The 12,726-nt window shown below is 55.6% G+C and overlaps 1 protein-coding gene across 10 annotated transcripts in view; it reads right to left on the bottom strand.

The window, feature by feature from the left end:
- The window catches only part of AFAP1L2 (actin filament associated protein 1 like 2), an 85,400-nt gene extending 74,368 nt beyond the window's left edge, over positions 1 to 11,032 (bottom strand). For 2 of the 10 annotated variants that reach the window (XM_036335917.1, XM_036335907.1), the window contains exons 1-2: positions 10,705 to 11,030; positions 4,969 to 5,022 (exon numbers count right to left, since the gene is read on the bottom strand). In XM_036335917.1, the coding sequence (XP_036191810.1) occupies positions 4,969 to 5,022; positions 10,705 to 10,720 (70 nt within the window). In that variant the 5' untranslated portion in view covers positions 10,721 to 11,030. Of the gene's footprint in view, positions 1 to 4,968; positions 5,023 to 10,704 lie in introns of all 10 variants that reach the window. The other 8 variants (XM_036335909.1, XM_036335911.1, XM_036335910.1 and 5 more) reach the window with 5 other exon arrangements.
- Positions 11,033 to 12,726: the final 1,694 nt, after the last annotated feature.

Here is a 12,726-nt window from a genome sequence, read left to right as displayed (position 1 = left end):
CAAGCCCACATCAGAGGGGCGGGGGATGGACGCCGGCCCACTGCGAGGCCAGGAGGTCAATGGGAAAAAATTATTTTAGTCAACGTTGAGCCTTCGTGCTTGGAACTTCGGTCCAAACTGGGGCGCGTTCTCATGCTCCCCCCGTGCGGGTGCCAGGCCCCCCGGAGGCGCGTTTCCAGGGATCAGGGGCCGGGCTGGCCGGGGGAGGCGCCCCACGCAGGGCCTGGACCGCTGCTTCCACACCTCAGGTCCCAGGGCACGGGGCTGAGGACTGCCAGGATGCAAAGAGGGGAGGAAGCCAGATCCTCAAAGATCTGGGCCCCCCATATCAGAGAGAGGAGAACTCTTTCCCGGGAACCCTAGTCACGGCGACACGGGGCTGCTCTGGGCGTTAGGATGGCTGGCCGGGTCCCAGGGTGAGCACATGGCTGGGCCAGGCGGGCTGGGAAGGTGGCCGGGGCAGTGGCACTGGCTCGGGCCTGACGAAGCAGCAGGCCCACGCCGAACAGGGTCACTCAGCCTCCTCTTCCAGAGGGAATGCGAGGCTTCTCGTCGGGCTGAGCGTAAACCCCGCTTCCCCACCCGGACTCCGAGGTCATCGGCTCCTCCTGGGGGAGCCCGGGACTCCAGCCTCAGCTACTGGAAGTGAGAGCCTGGGGCCACCGGGGACCTGGGGTCAAGGGGGGGCTTTCTCCTTCTGGCCTCAGGTTCTCAGGGCGCCCTTTCCTAGATTCAAGACCCAGGAGACCTGACCGGAATTGGCAGGAAAGCAGAGAGAGAGAGAAAGAGAGAGAGAGAGAGAGAGAATAAGTGCATGAGAGAGAGGAGAAAGCGAGGGAGGGGGGGCAGGAGGAGGAGGAGGGAAACTGCCCGGGGAGCCTGCCTGCGCCCTAGTGCACTCCCACTGGGTGAGCGCTTGTCATCCACCGACCTGCTTTCCCACAGGCTCACTCCCAGGGCATCTGGGCCCTGACTGACGGGAGCCAGAGACAGGCTTCCGCGTCTGCAGCGAGACACCAGCCTCTCCCAGCTCCAGTGCCTGCAGGCTCTCAGGAGCTGCCCAGGGCCCCAGTCACCTGAGCCCCACAGCCACTGTGTGGCGGCCATCCAGACACCGCACTCGCCCATCACACACCCATGACCCTCAGCCACGCCTGCACACCGCCGACCGCAGGGAGCTCACCCCTAAACACGCTAAATACATGTATGTCCCCAACTCCTCCGTGCCTGTCGCGGGCCAGCCACACCGCATCAGACACTCGAGCCCTCGGTGTGAGGGTAACACCTGCTGCTTCTGCCCAAGATCTGCCATGTCACCCATCTTCTTCTATCCGTGCCTCGCGGAAGCCACGGGGGGCCTTCTGTGAACTGTGGCACTGAATGGGGTGTCCATCTTTATTTATTTGAAGAATGTGCTAGAAGGGAATTCCACAAAAGGCCTGACTGCCGAGGGCAGTAGGGTGGGGACTATCCCTAGCTCATAAGGAGTCTGGGACTGTAACTGAGAATATCTGCCCCCAAGAAGACCCACCACTATAGAGATGGAGACGGGGCGCCCCGAGCAAACTCGCCACCCGCTGGGTCCCAGCCCCGACGTCAGGGGTACCGAGCACCCAGGCAGAGTTCCTTCCAAAAGGCCCCTCTTGGAATCTGAGTAATTCCGCTCAATATGTTCCAGGACGGCGGGTATTCAATAAAAGAAGTCAGTGAGACCTCCAACAATAAGCTCATTCAACACCATCTCTTCTTCTGCCCCCATCTGCGGACTTGAATCTAGTTCACATGAATCAATCCTGTTGTGTAAAAACTGGGGGAGAGAGGACGGGGGTGGAGGATGGAAGGAAATGGCAGAAGTCCACTTGTTGGTCTCACAGGAAGGCGAAGACAGTCCTCAGGCCCCAGAGGATGCCAACGTGCCAGGGTGGTCCTGGGAGATGGTGGCGACAGTCTGCTGCCCAGGTAGAAAACGGGCGTGTCTGGAATTTCCCCGCCTGTGCACTCCTCCGCAGTGCCTCCTCCGCAGCCCTCCCATCCTTGCCCTCCAATGAGGAGTGCGCCCTCAGGATGGCCCTTCCGAGGTGGACCATCCACAAGCCAGGCCTGGCTGGGCACCAGGGAAGTTGCATTTCGAATAGGCACAAAAAGCGCTTCTTGCCTCCCCTCACACCTCCATGTCCTCCCCACAAAGCTGAGACCATTTAGAACTAAGGGCTGCACCAGCTACTACTCTGCACGTCTTCCTGAATCCCCAAGAAGAGGTGGAGTAGACCTGCTTTTATGAGTGACGACGAGTGACTTTTCTGCAATGAAGAAGAGTCGTACGTGTGAAATTCTGCGAGATTCCTGGTTGAAAGCGATCCGGGCCCACATGGTCCTCGTGGATAGAAGGTCTACGGCCTTCTAACAAGCTGCACTTAAGGAAGATGGGAAGACAAGTCCAGCTCTCCGGGTCACAGTTCCCCCAGGTCCCCTGAAAAGCCAATGCCACCTGGGTATTTTTTCTTTTATAAACGGAAACCACCAAGATCTTCAGATTCCACTGGGACCACCCTTCCTTGTCCTCGGATTCCACGTCCCATCTCCCGGACAGGTGCAGCAGGGCTGGTGCCTCTGCCTGGAAGCAGGAGGGCTGATGCCTTGCGCCACGTGGTCCGAGGTGCGTTATTTTGCTAAATCATGGGTTCTTCCCTCTCAAAATCAGTCCTAGCTAGCTACCATAGTCAGACTGCCAGACACAAAACGTCAGCCAGGCAACAGCATGGTGCAGACTTGGGTTCTTAATTTCAATGCAATAACTTCGTTGTTGGGAGGCGGAGGTGGGAGGGCGGGGGGGGGTAGGGGAGGAAGGGGAGAGAAGATGAGCAGAAAGGCTGCCACCGTCAATACATAAGATGCCTGCGTGTGCAGAAGCAGAGTGCCCGGGAGGGAGCTGGAGCTAGGGCCTCCCTGTGCATGGCTCTCCTGGGCTCCGCGGCTGCCTGGGTTGTAAGAGAACCGTCCATTTCTCTAAGTAGACCGAGAGCCTCCACCATCACACCACGTGTGCCTAACAGAGAAGTCCCCCGCACTGAAGATGCCATCGAGCAGTCAGTACTTTTGCTTTGTGCCAAAATACCTCCCCCTCTCTGCTGCACCCCCAGATCGCTGCCGGCATGGCCACACCAAGGCCTCAGGTTCTGTTTACAGCTGGGATGGCCACCTGCGGGCCTCTCTTCTTCCCCTACGGTGTGGCTTTTCCCAGAAAGCTGCACACGTGGCACCGTGCAGTGTGCAGGCTTTGCGTCTGGCTGTTTTCACCTAACATCCTGGTGTGCATCACCCGCGGTAGGCTGCCCACTGTGAGGCTCTACGCCTTGGACTTCTGCTTTCGCGTCAAAGAGACTAGCTGACTGGCTCCAGGTCATCGCGGCGACGGAGAAAACAAATTCTTGATCTGGGCCTTTTCATAAAGCGGAGGCCTGGGAAGGCGGGGACCAACCATCTCTGTCTGCCCAGGACTAAGGGGGTTCCGGGGATGCTGGACTGTCAGTGGAAAACCAGGCAAGTCCTGGGCAAACGGCGATGGCCCGGCCACCCTCCTTGGAAAAGCTGCCTCTGAGAGGCCGCCTGGCCAGCAGCAGGTGGCTCTGGCTGAGCGGACGGACAGCTGACTGTCCTCTCTCGGTTTAGTCCCCGGGCTGATCTGCGAGCTGCTGGTTGAGAGCTCGGCGCACTCCATCAGGCCGGCAGCTGTCTCTGAAGTCCCTGGGCGGGGCTCACGGAAGTGAGGGGAGAACTAGGGGGTCTGTTTAGAACAGGGGTGGGCAAACTTTTTGACTCGAGGGCCACAATGGGTTCTTAAACTGGACCGGAGGGCCGGAACAAAAGCATGGATGGAGTGTTTGTGTGAACTAATATAAATTCAAAGTAGACATCATTACATAAAAGGGTACGGTCTTTTTTTTTCTTTAGTTTTATTCATTTCAAACGGGCTGGATCCGGCCCGCGGGCCGTAGTTTGCCCACGGCTGGTTTAGAACAACAGCAGAGCCTCCGCTGCTTTCAGCGCCACTCCCCACTCCTCCCTAATGTCTGACACCCTGGGCTCATTCTGTTTTTCACACCCGCCTCATGCCGTGTATGCAGGGCAGTGCCGGCTCCTACGTTTTCTATACGTTCTTCCTACTCTTCCCTCTCAATGGGGTTTCTGGTCCATTTGTTTTGAGACTCACTCGGGAGAAGGTGAGAGCCCAGTGATACAAAATCAGTGAAGAGCTTGAAGTTCTTGTGAGAATGTCAGGGTCTCTCCTATATAAACTTCCTGCGACATCAAAGAAAAGTTGGGCAGGGCCAGGATGTGGCTCCAGGCAGAAGGCTTAAGAGCGAGCACTTCCTCACCCATCTCCTTTTCCACTGACATCCACGGGAAGCCCCGGGGACGATGCATGGATGCTCTCTCTGAGGAGCGAGGCTTCCAGGGAACAGGCGGAGCATCCTCAACTCAGAGCTCCCAGTAGCTTCGAAAAGCACGTGATGGCCACAGCTGGTGCCCAAATTAACTGTGAGGACCACCCCCCCCCCACCCCCGCCAAGAAGGCAGAAACTGGTGGGGTCAGAACCATGTCACAGGCGTTTCAGAGCATCTGCCTCCGAGTTAACTGAACACTGTCTTTCCTCACAGTAATACCAGTAGCTCTGACGAGGTATTCCACCAAGCAGCCAGTGCAGCAGGTTAGTAATCATTATCCTCATGTGGACAGATGAGGAGACAAAGCCCAGAGAGATTAATTGACTTGCCCAAGGTCGCACAGCGAGTTAGTGGCAAAGGCTAGATTAGCCACCCCGAGCCCCGGAGTGCCCAGGCCGGCCCCTGGCTCCATGAGATCCCTCAGCCTTCCATCCAGAGCGTGGGCACAGCTAGGTCTGTGCCCTCGGGAGCCCTGGAAGCCAGATGAGCTGCTGCAGAGGGCACAGGCAGGCTCATACTCACAAGCAGAAACCTGCAGGATCCTTCTCTGTACCACCAGACAGCAACACCCCTGTGCTGGAACAGACAGAAATAAGGCTCAAGTCGGGAAGGCTCGGGGCATCTCTGCTTCTGGAATGTGGCTTTGAGATGGTGCTTTATTTCCCTTTGGGTAAGATTCCACTGCTCTCCAGGGCCAGAGCTTGGGAGGATACGTAGTGCCACTCCCTGTCATTCATTCATTCATTCATTCATTCATTCCCCAATCGTGTCCCAGGGGCTGGGGGGAAGGACCCTTGGAGGAGAAAGACAAGACCCCCATCTGGAAGGAGTTCAATCTAACAGGGGAAGCATATATATATATATATATATATATATATATATATATATGACAACGCGACATTAATTCAACAAATACTTGGTAAGTACCTACAGTGTGACGGGCACTGATGAAGCTATATCTAACGTTGCAGGAGAAGACAGAGAAACACAGGGGGGCTTCCTGGAAGAGGAGGCATGGGGGCTCAGTCCTGAAGATTGAGGCGCTAAGACATGAGTCTGAAATGGCTTTGAGCACTTTTTCTAAAATAAACCCCAGAATTCTACATTTTAAAGAAACTCGATTTTCAGAATTCTTCCATCCTGTTTCTGACTTTCTGAGTTCTCGCTTAATCTCCTTAGGCCTTAGTTGATCTATCTCTCAAATGGGAGTGTTCCAGAGGGTGGCTCTTTGGAGATATGTTCCTACAAAAGTCCTTGAGAAACAAATTCCTGGCACGGCCGATGGCATTCGCCTTCCCACTAAGGCTGCTGCTCTCTGCTCTCAGCAGGAAATTGCTTTTATTTATAAGAATCACAATTCTAAACTGACCTTTGTTGGGCTACCCACATTCCCTCCCTCACTTCAGACCGCCTCCTCCCTGCAAAGAGTCCACAGCGACCACAGAGCACCCAGCATTGACGAGTGCTCAGGAAATCAAGGAGACAAACATTGAAGGCTGGTTCTAGATGGGGAAACTGAGGCCAGGAGAGCTCAGTGATTGGCCCAGGGAAACAGAACATGTAGGTCTCCTGGTTCCGAAGCCACTGTTTTCTTCCTTGCACCGTGACTGCTCCCCCGACATCTCCGTCTGGGCTCTGGGCAGACGCGCCACCCTCCTTAGCTTGCGGAAAGTCTCCCTTCTCTGAATGACAGAAGTCTTTAGAGACACATTTCCCATCATGAAAGGGGCTGGGAAGAAAACTGGCACAGCTTCCTCAGCTTTGAAGCTCGTTGGCCCCTCCTGGCCCTTTGTGCTGGGAACCAGCCCAGTTCCCAGAGCTCCTACCCCTTCAGAAGAGGGGAAGGGCCCAAAGAATGCCCCCCACCCTGCCTGGCCAGTCAGCACCAAAGGTGACCCCTCCGTATTTCTGTTTCAGACTATTTCACTGCCAAAGCATCAAGGGCTCCCACACAAAGAGCTTCAAAGTCAGGAAGGCTCAAGGTCAAGTACAATCATGAGCGAGCCCTGAGCCTAGGATTCTGAAGCATCACATTTGAGATTGTTTTAAAGCCGTGTTTCCCACAGTCTTCTAAAGCCCATAATAGCTTAAGGTGCATAGCATTCGGTTTTCTGCGGGGATCACAAGCTTTGGTTGTAGCACACACTTTGGTTGTGGGCACATGGTTGCGGGGGGGGGGGGGGGTCCATTTCACTCCCCACTTACTTTTAGTTTTCCAGGTGAGGAAGGTGTGTATGTAATTACTTATCTTTTTTCCCCAATGGTTCTCAACTTCGGCTACACATTAAACTCACCTGGGGACTTTTACAAACTAGAATGCCTAAGACTAATGAACCCAGAATGTCTACCTACATCCATGTTAAGCACCCCTGAGGAGTCCCAGGTGTGGCTAAGTTTAAGAACCACTAGAACTTCAACAGGGAAAAACCTGGGCTCCTAAGTGTGGAGACACAAGAGAACACACAAGCCGCCTGCAGGGAAAATGAATATTATCAACCAGCCTCTTACTCTTTCAGCAGCTTTTCTTTTTCAGGCCTTCCTGACCACAGATTTCACCCCACATAAGCTTTCCCGTATTTTCGCTGGCTTGCCGCTCCACCGCTCACCTCTACCTTGCAGCACCCTAAGACTGCCTGCGCTCTCCTGGGAGTCAGGTGCTCCAGCTCAGAAACAAAAACACAGGGGATGCAAATCCAAGGGACTCTCTCCACCCTGCGTGTCTGGAGCCAAGAGTGACGCAATCTCAGGAAGCTTTGGCGCGGACGTTCCCAGTGCAATCCTCAGCAGGTCAGTCACTTCTGGCCCTGGACACGCTCACCAGCTGGAAGAGCAGCAGGAACCAGAATCCTTGACCACATGGCGTGTCCAGCCAATGGGCTCATACAGCCAGGCAAGGATGCCCTTAGGAGAGTCACAAGTATGTAAACATCCAAGGAGAGGAATCTTCTCCAGGCGCCCCGTAGAACTTAGCACGGCTTACACAACGCCAGAGAGATTCACAAACAAGATGCAGCAACGCTACCATCACTTGTAACGACAACTCCCTGGGAAGACACTCCCATCCCCGCTTTTGATTGAGAAGCCACGGCTGGTTAGAATGGCTTAGAACAGCGGTTCTCAACCTGTGGGTCGCGACTCCTTTGGCGGTCGAACGACCCTTTCACAGAGGTCGCCTAAGACCATCCTGCATATCAGATATTTACATGACGATTCATAACAGTAGCAACATTACAGTTATGAAGTAGCAACGAAAATAATTTTATGGTTGATCACAACATGAGGAACTGTATTTAAAGGGCAGAAGGTTGAGAACCACCGGCTTAGAGTGGGGACAAAGCCTGGACATATTTCTGCAGTAGACACAAGGTGATATTCCCACCATCCTTTAGCTCCAGACATCTCTTGAGATGCTACAAAACCATGGAAAATCAAGCCAGAGCCTACAAATAACAGGCTAGTTTTGAATATGTAACATGCAGGCTGGGGAAATGGAAAATAATTTCTCCTACATCAACTGCTTGGTAAGATTTACAAATTAAGCCCTGGCCGGTTTGGCTCAGTGGATAGAGCCTCAGCCTGAGGACTGAAGGGTCCCAGGTTCGATTCCGGTCAAGGGCATGTACCTTGGTTGCGGGCACATCCCCAGTGGGAGGTGTGCAGGAGGCAGCTGATCGATGTTTCTAACTCTCTATCCCTCTCCCTTCCTCTCTGTAAAAAAATCAATAAAATATATTTTTTAAAAAAAGATTTACAAATTTAGAGAAAACATCTTGAGAATCTGAAGACAGTGCTGAGGCATTCTACTTACTTGGGAGAGGGGAGAGAGCTCAAAGTTGGGAATTTAGACACATAGAATGAGGCATTCCAATAACAAATTTTAAAAATATCACAAATAAGAATTGTTCTTTATAATTTTAACATATGTCTGAGAGCCCTAGTTGATCTTGCTTTTTCTTTTGAACTGTGTTGTTAAGCCACTATACCTAGTCATTCCATAATTACCCAAGCTCACCTTTAAAAGGGGCAAAGGGGCGGGCCTCAATCTCTGAGAAGCAGGAGGACACGAAGATTCCAGTTAGAGCTGTGCTGATTAGTTGAAGATTGGGCCCAACATGCTTTAGTTTGCACAGGCCAACATTGTAATTCAGTGAGTGTTCAAAGCACAGCTCATATACTTCTCACGAGAACGGGGAATTTTACAAGGACGGGGGAACCCCCACATTCCTCGGCTGACAGGTATAGTAAACATATTGGTAGCATTCACCAGGGAGAGTTGAAGTGGAGCTTTTTCTCGAATCAAACACCGAAAGATGAGCTAGATTAGCCTCTGCAATTCAGATAATTCTCAAATGCAGCTACTTAGCACTCTGCGTCTGATTTATTGCAAAATGATGAGGCAGATACACATGTTACCCAAAACATCAACGCTCTGAACTGGAAAGGACGTCTCCCTCAGTTGGCAAAGCGCCCCTAACTTCCAGGGTAGGAGGCTTTTAAGCTCTCAAGAGGAAAAGATAAGGATGAAGCCTTTCTCAGGTCAAGGGCCAAGTCCAATACAAAAACCTTCTGATAATAACTGGGCAGAAGACCCCAGATGTACCCTAACTTAGAAGGATGAATAAGCTGATTTGAGAGAGTAGCTTGCAACCTGGACCTAACACCATTCAGGAATGGCAGGTCCTGAGCTGGAGGGGACCCCAGGGGACCCCACTTTCCATCAGGGGGCCTCTCAAGTCCTGAGTTCCCTGGGAGGGTCCCTCCCAAGGGCAGGGGAGGCAGAATGGGGAGGGAGCAGCAAACAGCCATTCTATAAGGAGAGGGACTGGGGCTTCCTCCAGGGTTCTGAGAGGACTAGGTGAGGGCGCCATCAGTCATTGGAGCACAAAACCGACATGGTCTTGGCAGAATCTGAGACAGACAGACACAGACAGACAGACACACACACACACACACACACCACCCGGTTAGAAACCTGTGAGAGGCTCCAGGGAGGTTCACAGAAAGAAAGAATTTGCCAACTCACTTCACCCTGTAACCGCAGCTGGCCCCCCTGCTCCTGGCAAAGCCCTTTAAGCCTTTACACGTGAAGCCCTGTCTACAATTTAGGTCTTTCGCCCTCACCTGTAACTCAGGTGACTCAGATGAGGAAAAAAAGCAATGGGAAAATCAAAAGACACAAGACAGGGCTAGCCTCTCAGGGAACTCAAGCCAGTCCCTAACGTTTCTTTACTGTCCGTTTCTGAAAACAGAAACTACTGGGAGTGAGATTCCTTGGGAATCTGAGCATTCGCCTTTCTTGCTCTCTCCCAGGGGAAAATAAATATAGTAACAGTATTTCCTCTGTCAGGTTTGGCAGAGACGAGTCCGGGACAAGGAAAGTGCAAGAGGCTTTTCCCAAAAGAAAGGGGGGCAGAAGGCGCCCGCTGCGTCCCGTTGAGCAGCCCTTCAAAGTGCTTTTCAGAAGGTCTGCAATCCGAGGCTTCTAGACTCCAGCCCGGGGCTCAGAGCACGGGTGCGAGCTGGGCACGGGGCACAACCCGGGCCGGCCCGCCCACCAGGATTTGGCCAAGATCCCGGGCCTGGGCCAAACCCAAAACTTGCCCAGCTGCGCACTGGACTAAGCCTCTGGCACACGCGCCTCCACCCGCTCCACCTGCCGGGCACGCCATTCGGCCCCCAATCCCTGCACCCTCCCCTGCTTGGACAGGGTGGGGCGCAGGTGAGGGGGAGAAGGGCTCGAAGAAAGACAGTTACCCGAGCTGCGGGACGGTTGGGGCGGCCTCCGGTGCGAGTGGGGCTGCGCACCCACCCTCCTCCCAAGTGCATCTGCGCGCAGGCTTTCCCGGGGTCCCCGGGCAAGAAGCTCCGACAACTCGCCCCTTTGCCCCGAAGCCGCCCCGGACGGTCCCGACGTCCTTCGGGCCTCCTCCGGCCCCAGCATCGTTCTGGGGCGGCCGGGACTTGGGGGCGAGTCGCAAAGCGAGCCCTCGCTCCTCCAACAGGTGAGAAGCTGCGCCACGCCGACCCCAGCCCTCCGCCCCTGGGGAGGATCCAAGGGCCGGGGAGGGGTGCGCTCACCCCGCCCGCAGCGCAGCTGTGGTCCCGGGCTGGGCTCCGCCAGGCAGACGGCTCTGCTCACCTGAGTCCCGGCGGGACGTGGGGTGCGGCGGGGACGCCCGCGCCCTCCCGAGGTCTCTTTCTCCCGTTGTGCGGGGCGGGAAAAAAGTGGGTGCACACGGGGGGGCCCCGCGCCCTTACCTTTGTACCGCTCCATGGGGCCTCGGCGTGCGCTCCCCGCCGCTGGGCTCCGGCTCCGGCTCCGCGCCCTCCGCGCTCGGCTCCTCGCCGGGGGCGCCGCGCTGGCCCCTCCCCGTGATGTCACGCTCGCGGCCGAACCTCCCGGCGCGGCGGCCGCCCCCGGGGCCCTCGGACCTCGTCCCCGCCCGGCCCGCCGCCCCCGCCGGGGAACTCCGCGGCCGACGCGGGCGCACCTTCCGCGCGCAGGTCCGAGCGCACCGGCTCCCTCCCCGCGCGCCCGCCGGCAGCGCCTTCCCGTCCGGGCCCCTGGGGCGGTGGGTGGGAACTAGACCGAGACGCGTCCACACCCTCGGGGAGGCTCCGGGGAGGGGCCGGCTCGGGCGGGCCAACGGGAGCTGTTCTTCCCAGCGCGGGATGCCGACCCACTGCCCGGAGGAGGAGACTGAGGCCCGCGCCGGGAGGCAGAGGAGTGCCAGAGCGCCTCCGCTTGACCTCCGGGCTGGCGCGCTTTTGCCCTTGGCCTTCTTGGAGGGGCAGCCTGGGGGGAAGTGGCGATAGCTGAGCCCTGTCCCCACGCCTACCCAGTTTTTTGGGAATCGTTTCCACCCTCTTGCTACCTCGCAGGGCAACCGCCGCCTCACACACTCACACGCACACACACGCACGAGAGTTTGTGAAACTTCGATTTGCTGCCTTCTCTCGGAGCCCAGGCTCCCCTGGGAAGGGCTAGAATTTCTGGAGCCGCCTTGGCAAGTCCAACGCTGCAGTTCCGGGGCCGCTGTACCAACCACCCTGCGGGTGGCATTCCACAGGGAGCTCAGCCAGGGCCCTGAGTCGTTCCCCTGCCCGCCCCACCACCACCGCCGCTGCCACCCGGCGCCAAATTCTCTCCATCTTTGCCATCTGTCCCTCCAGTGTCTCCACAGGCCCAAGTCCTCCCCATCTGTTCCCTAAGGAAATCCACGCTTTCCTTTCAACGTTTCCATTTTCACTTTCAAACCTCAATCATGGTTTGTTCAGGACTCCTGGTTTCTCAGCACGTCTCCCCCTGCAACTTCCTTGCAGGAGGACTTGGTAAGGGAGATGTGTTGTTCTTACTGCTGTTTTCCAAGACTTCTCAGTTCTTCTCGGAACAGCAGAGTCCGCCCTGATGCTCAGACACCTTTGCCCTGGGATTCCTAGACGTTTTGTTCTGTTACATTAGCAGCTAACACCCAGGGAGCCGTCCCCACAAACCCAGCCTGGTGCGAAGGGCTGTACATGCGGTGCCTTCGATTTCCCAGCGACCCTGTGATGTGGAGATGATTATGTCTATCACATGGTTGGAGAGCCTGAGGTTGACAGAGGTTAAACAACTTGCCCAGAGTCGCAGCTGGAAGAGAACGGAGCAGGCATTAAACCAGGTCCACAGCTGCCAAAACTTTCCTGGCGCCCATAGCAGTGCCAGGCCGTCCGTCACCGCCTCGGGGAGCAGGCGGACACCGGAACAATGCCCACTGTTACCGTTCCCCGTGTGCACCCTGATGTGACTGAAGCACCGGGATTCTGGGAACAGCAGAGGGCCCTGGGCCAGCCTGCATGCGCCCCACGCGTCCGTGAGAAGAGGTGACGGCTGAGCTGTTTCTTAAAAACTGAGAGCTAGTGAGGTGACAGGGGTGCTGGAGTGAGTGCAGCCTTCCAGGCAGAAAGGGGGGGGGCGGGGTGGGGGGGGGTCAAAGGTAGGGAGGTGAACCACTTCAAGGTCAAACAGTTCCTTGTTAATGAAGCCAAAAGGGAGAAGCCAGCCCAGGCCGGTAGCTCAATGGTTAGAGCGTCGGCCCACATACAGATTGTCAGTCAAGGGCAGGTACCTGGGTCCGGGCACATTTGAGAAACAACCAATCGATGTCTCTGTCATATCCATGTTTCTTCCTCTCTCTTTCTCTCCCTCCCTTCCCCCCTCTTCTACTCTCTCTAAAAATCAATGGAAAACATATTAAGAAAACAAACAAACAAAACAAAAAAGGGGAGAAGCCAGGAGTG

Source organism: Myotis myotis, unplaced genomic scaffold (genome assembly GCF_014108235.1).
Source record: "Myotis myotis isolate mMyoMyo1 unplaced genomic scaffold, mMyoMyo1.p scaffold_m19_p_15, whole genome shotgun sequence".
Classification (NCBI taxonomy): Eukaryota; Metazoa; Chordata; class Mammalia; order Chiroptera; family Vespertilionidae; genus Myotis; species Myotis myotis.
The sequence above is the reverse complement of the archived record's forward strand: the minus strand, read 5'-3'. Positions and strand labels throughout refer to the sequence as shown.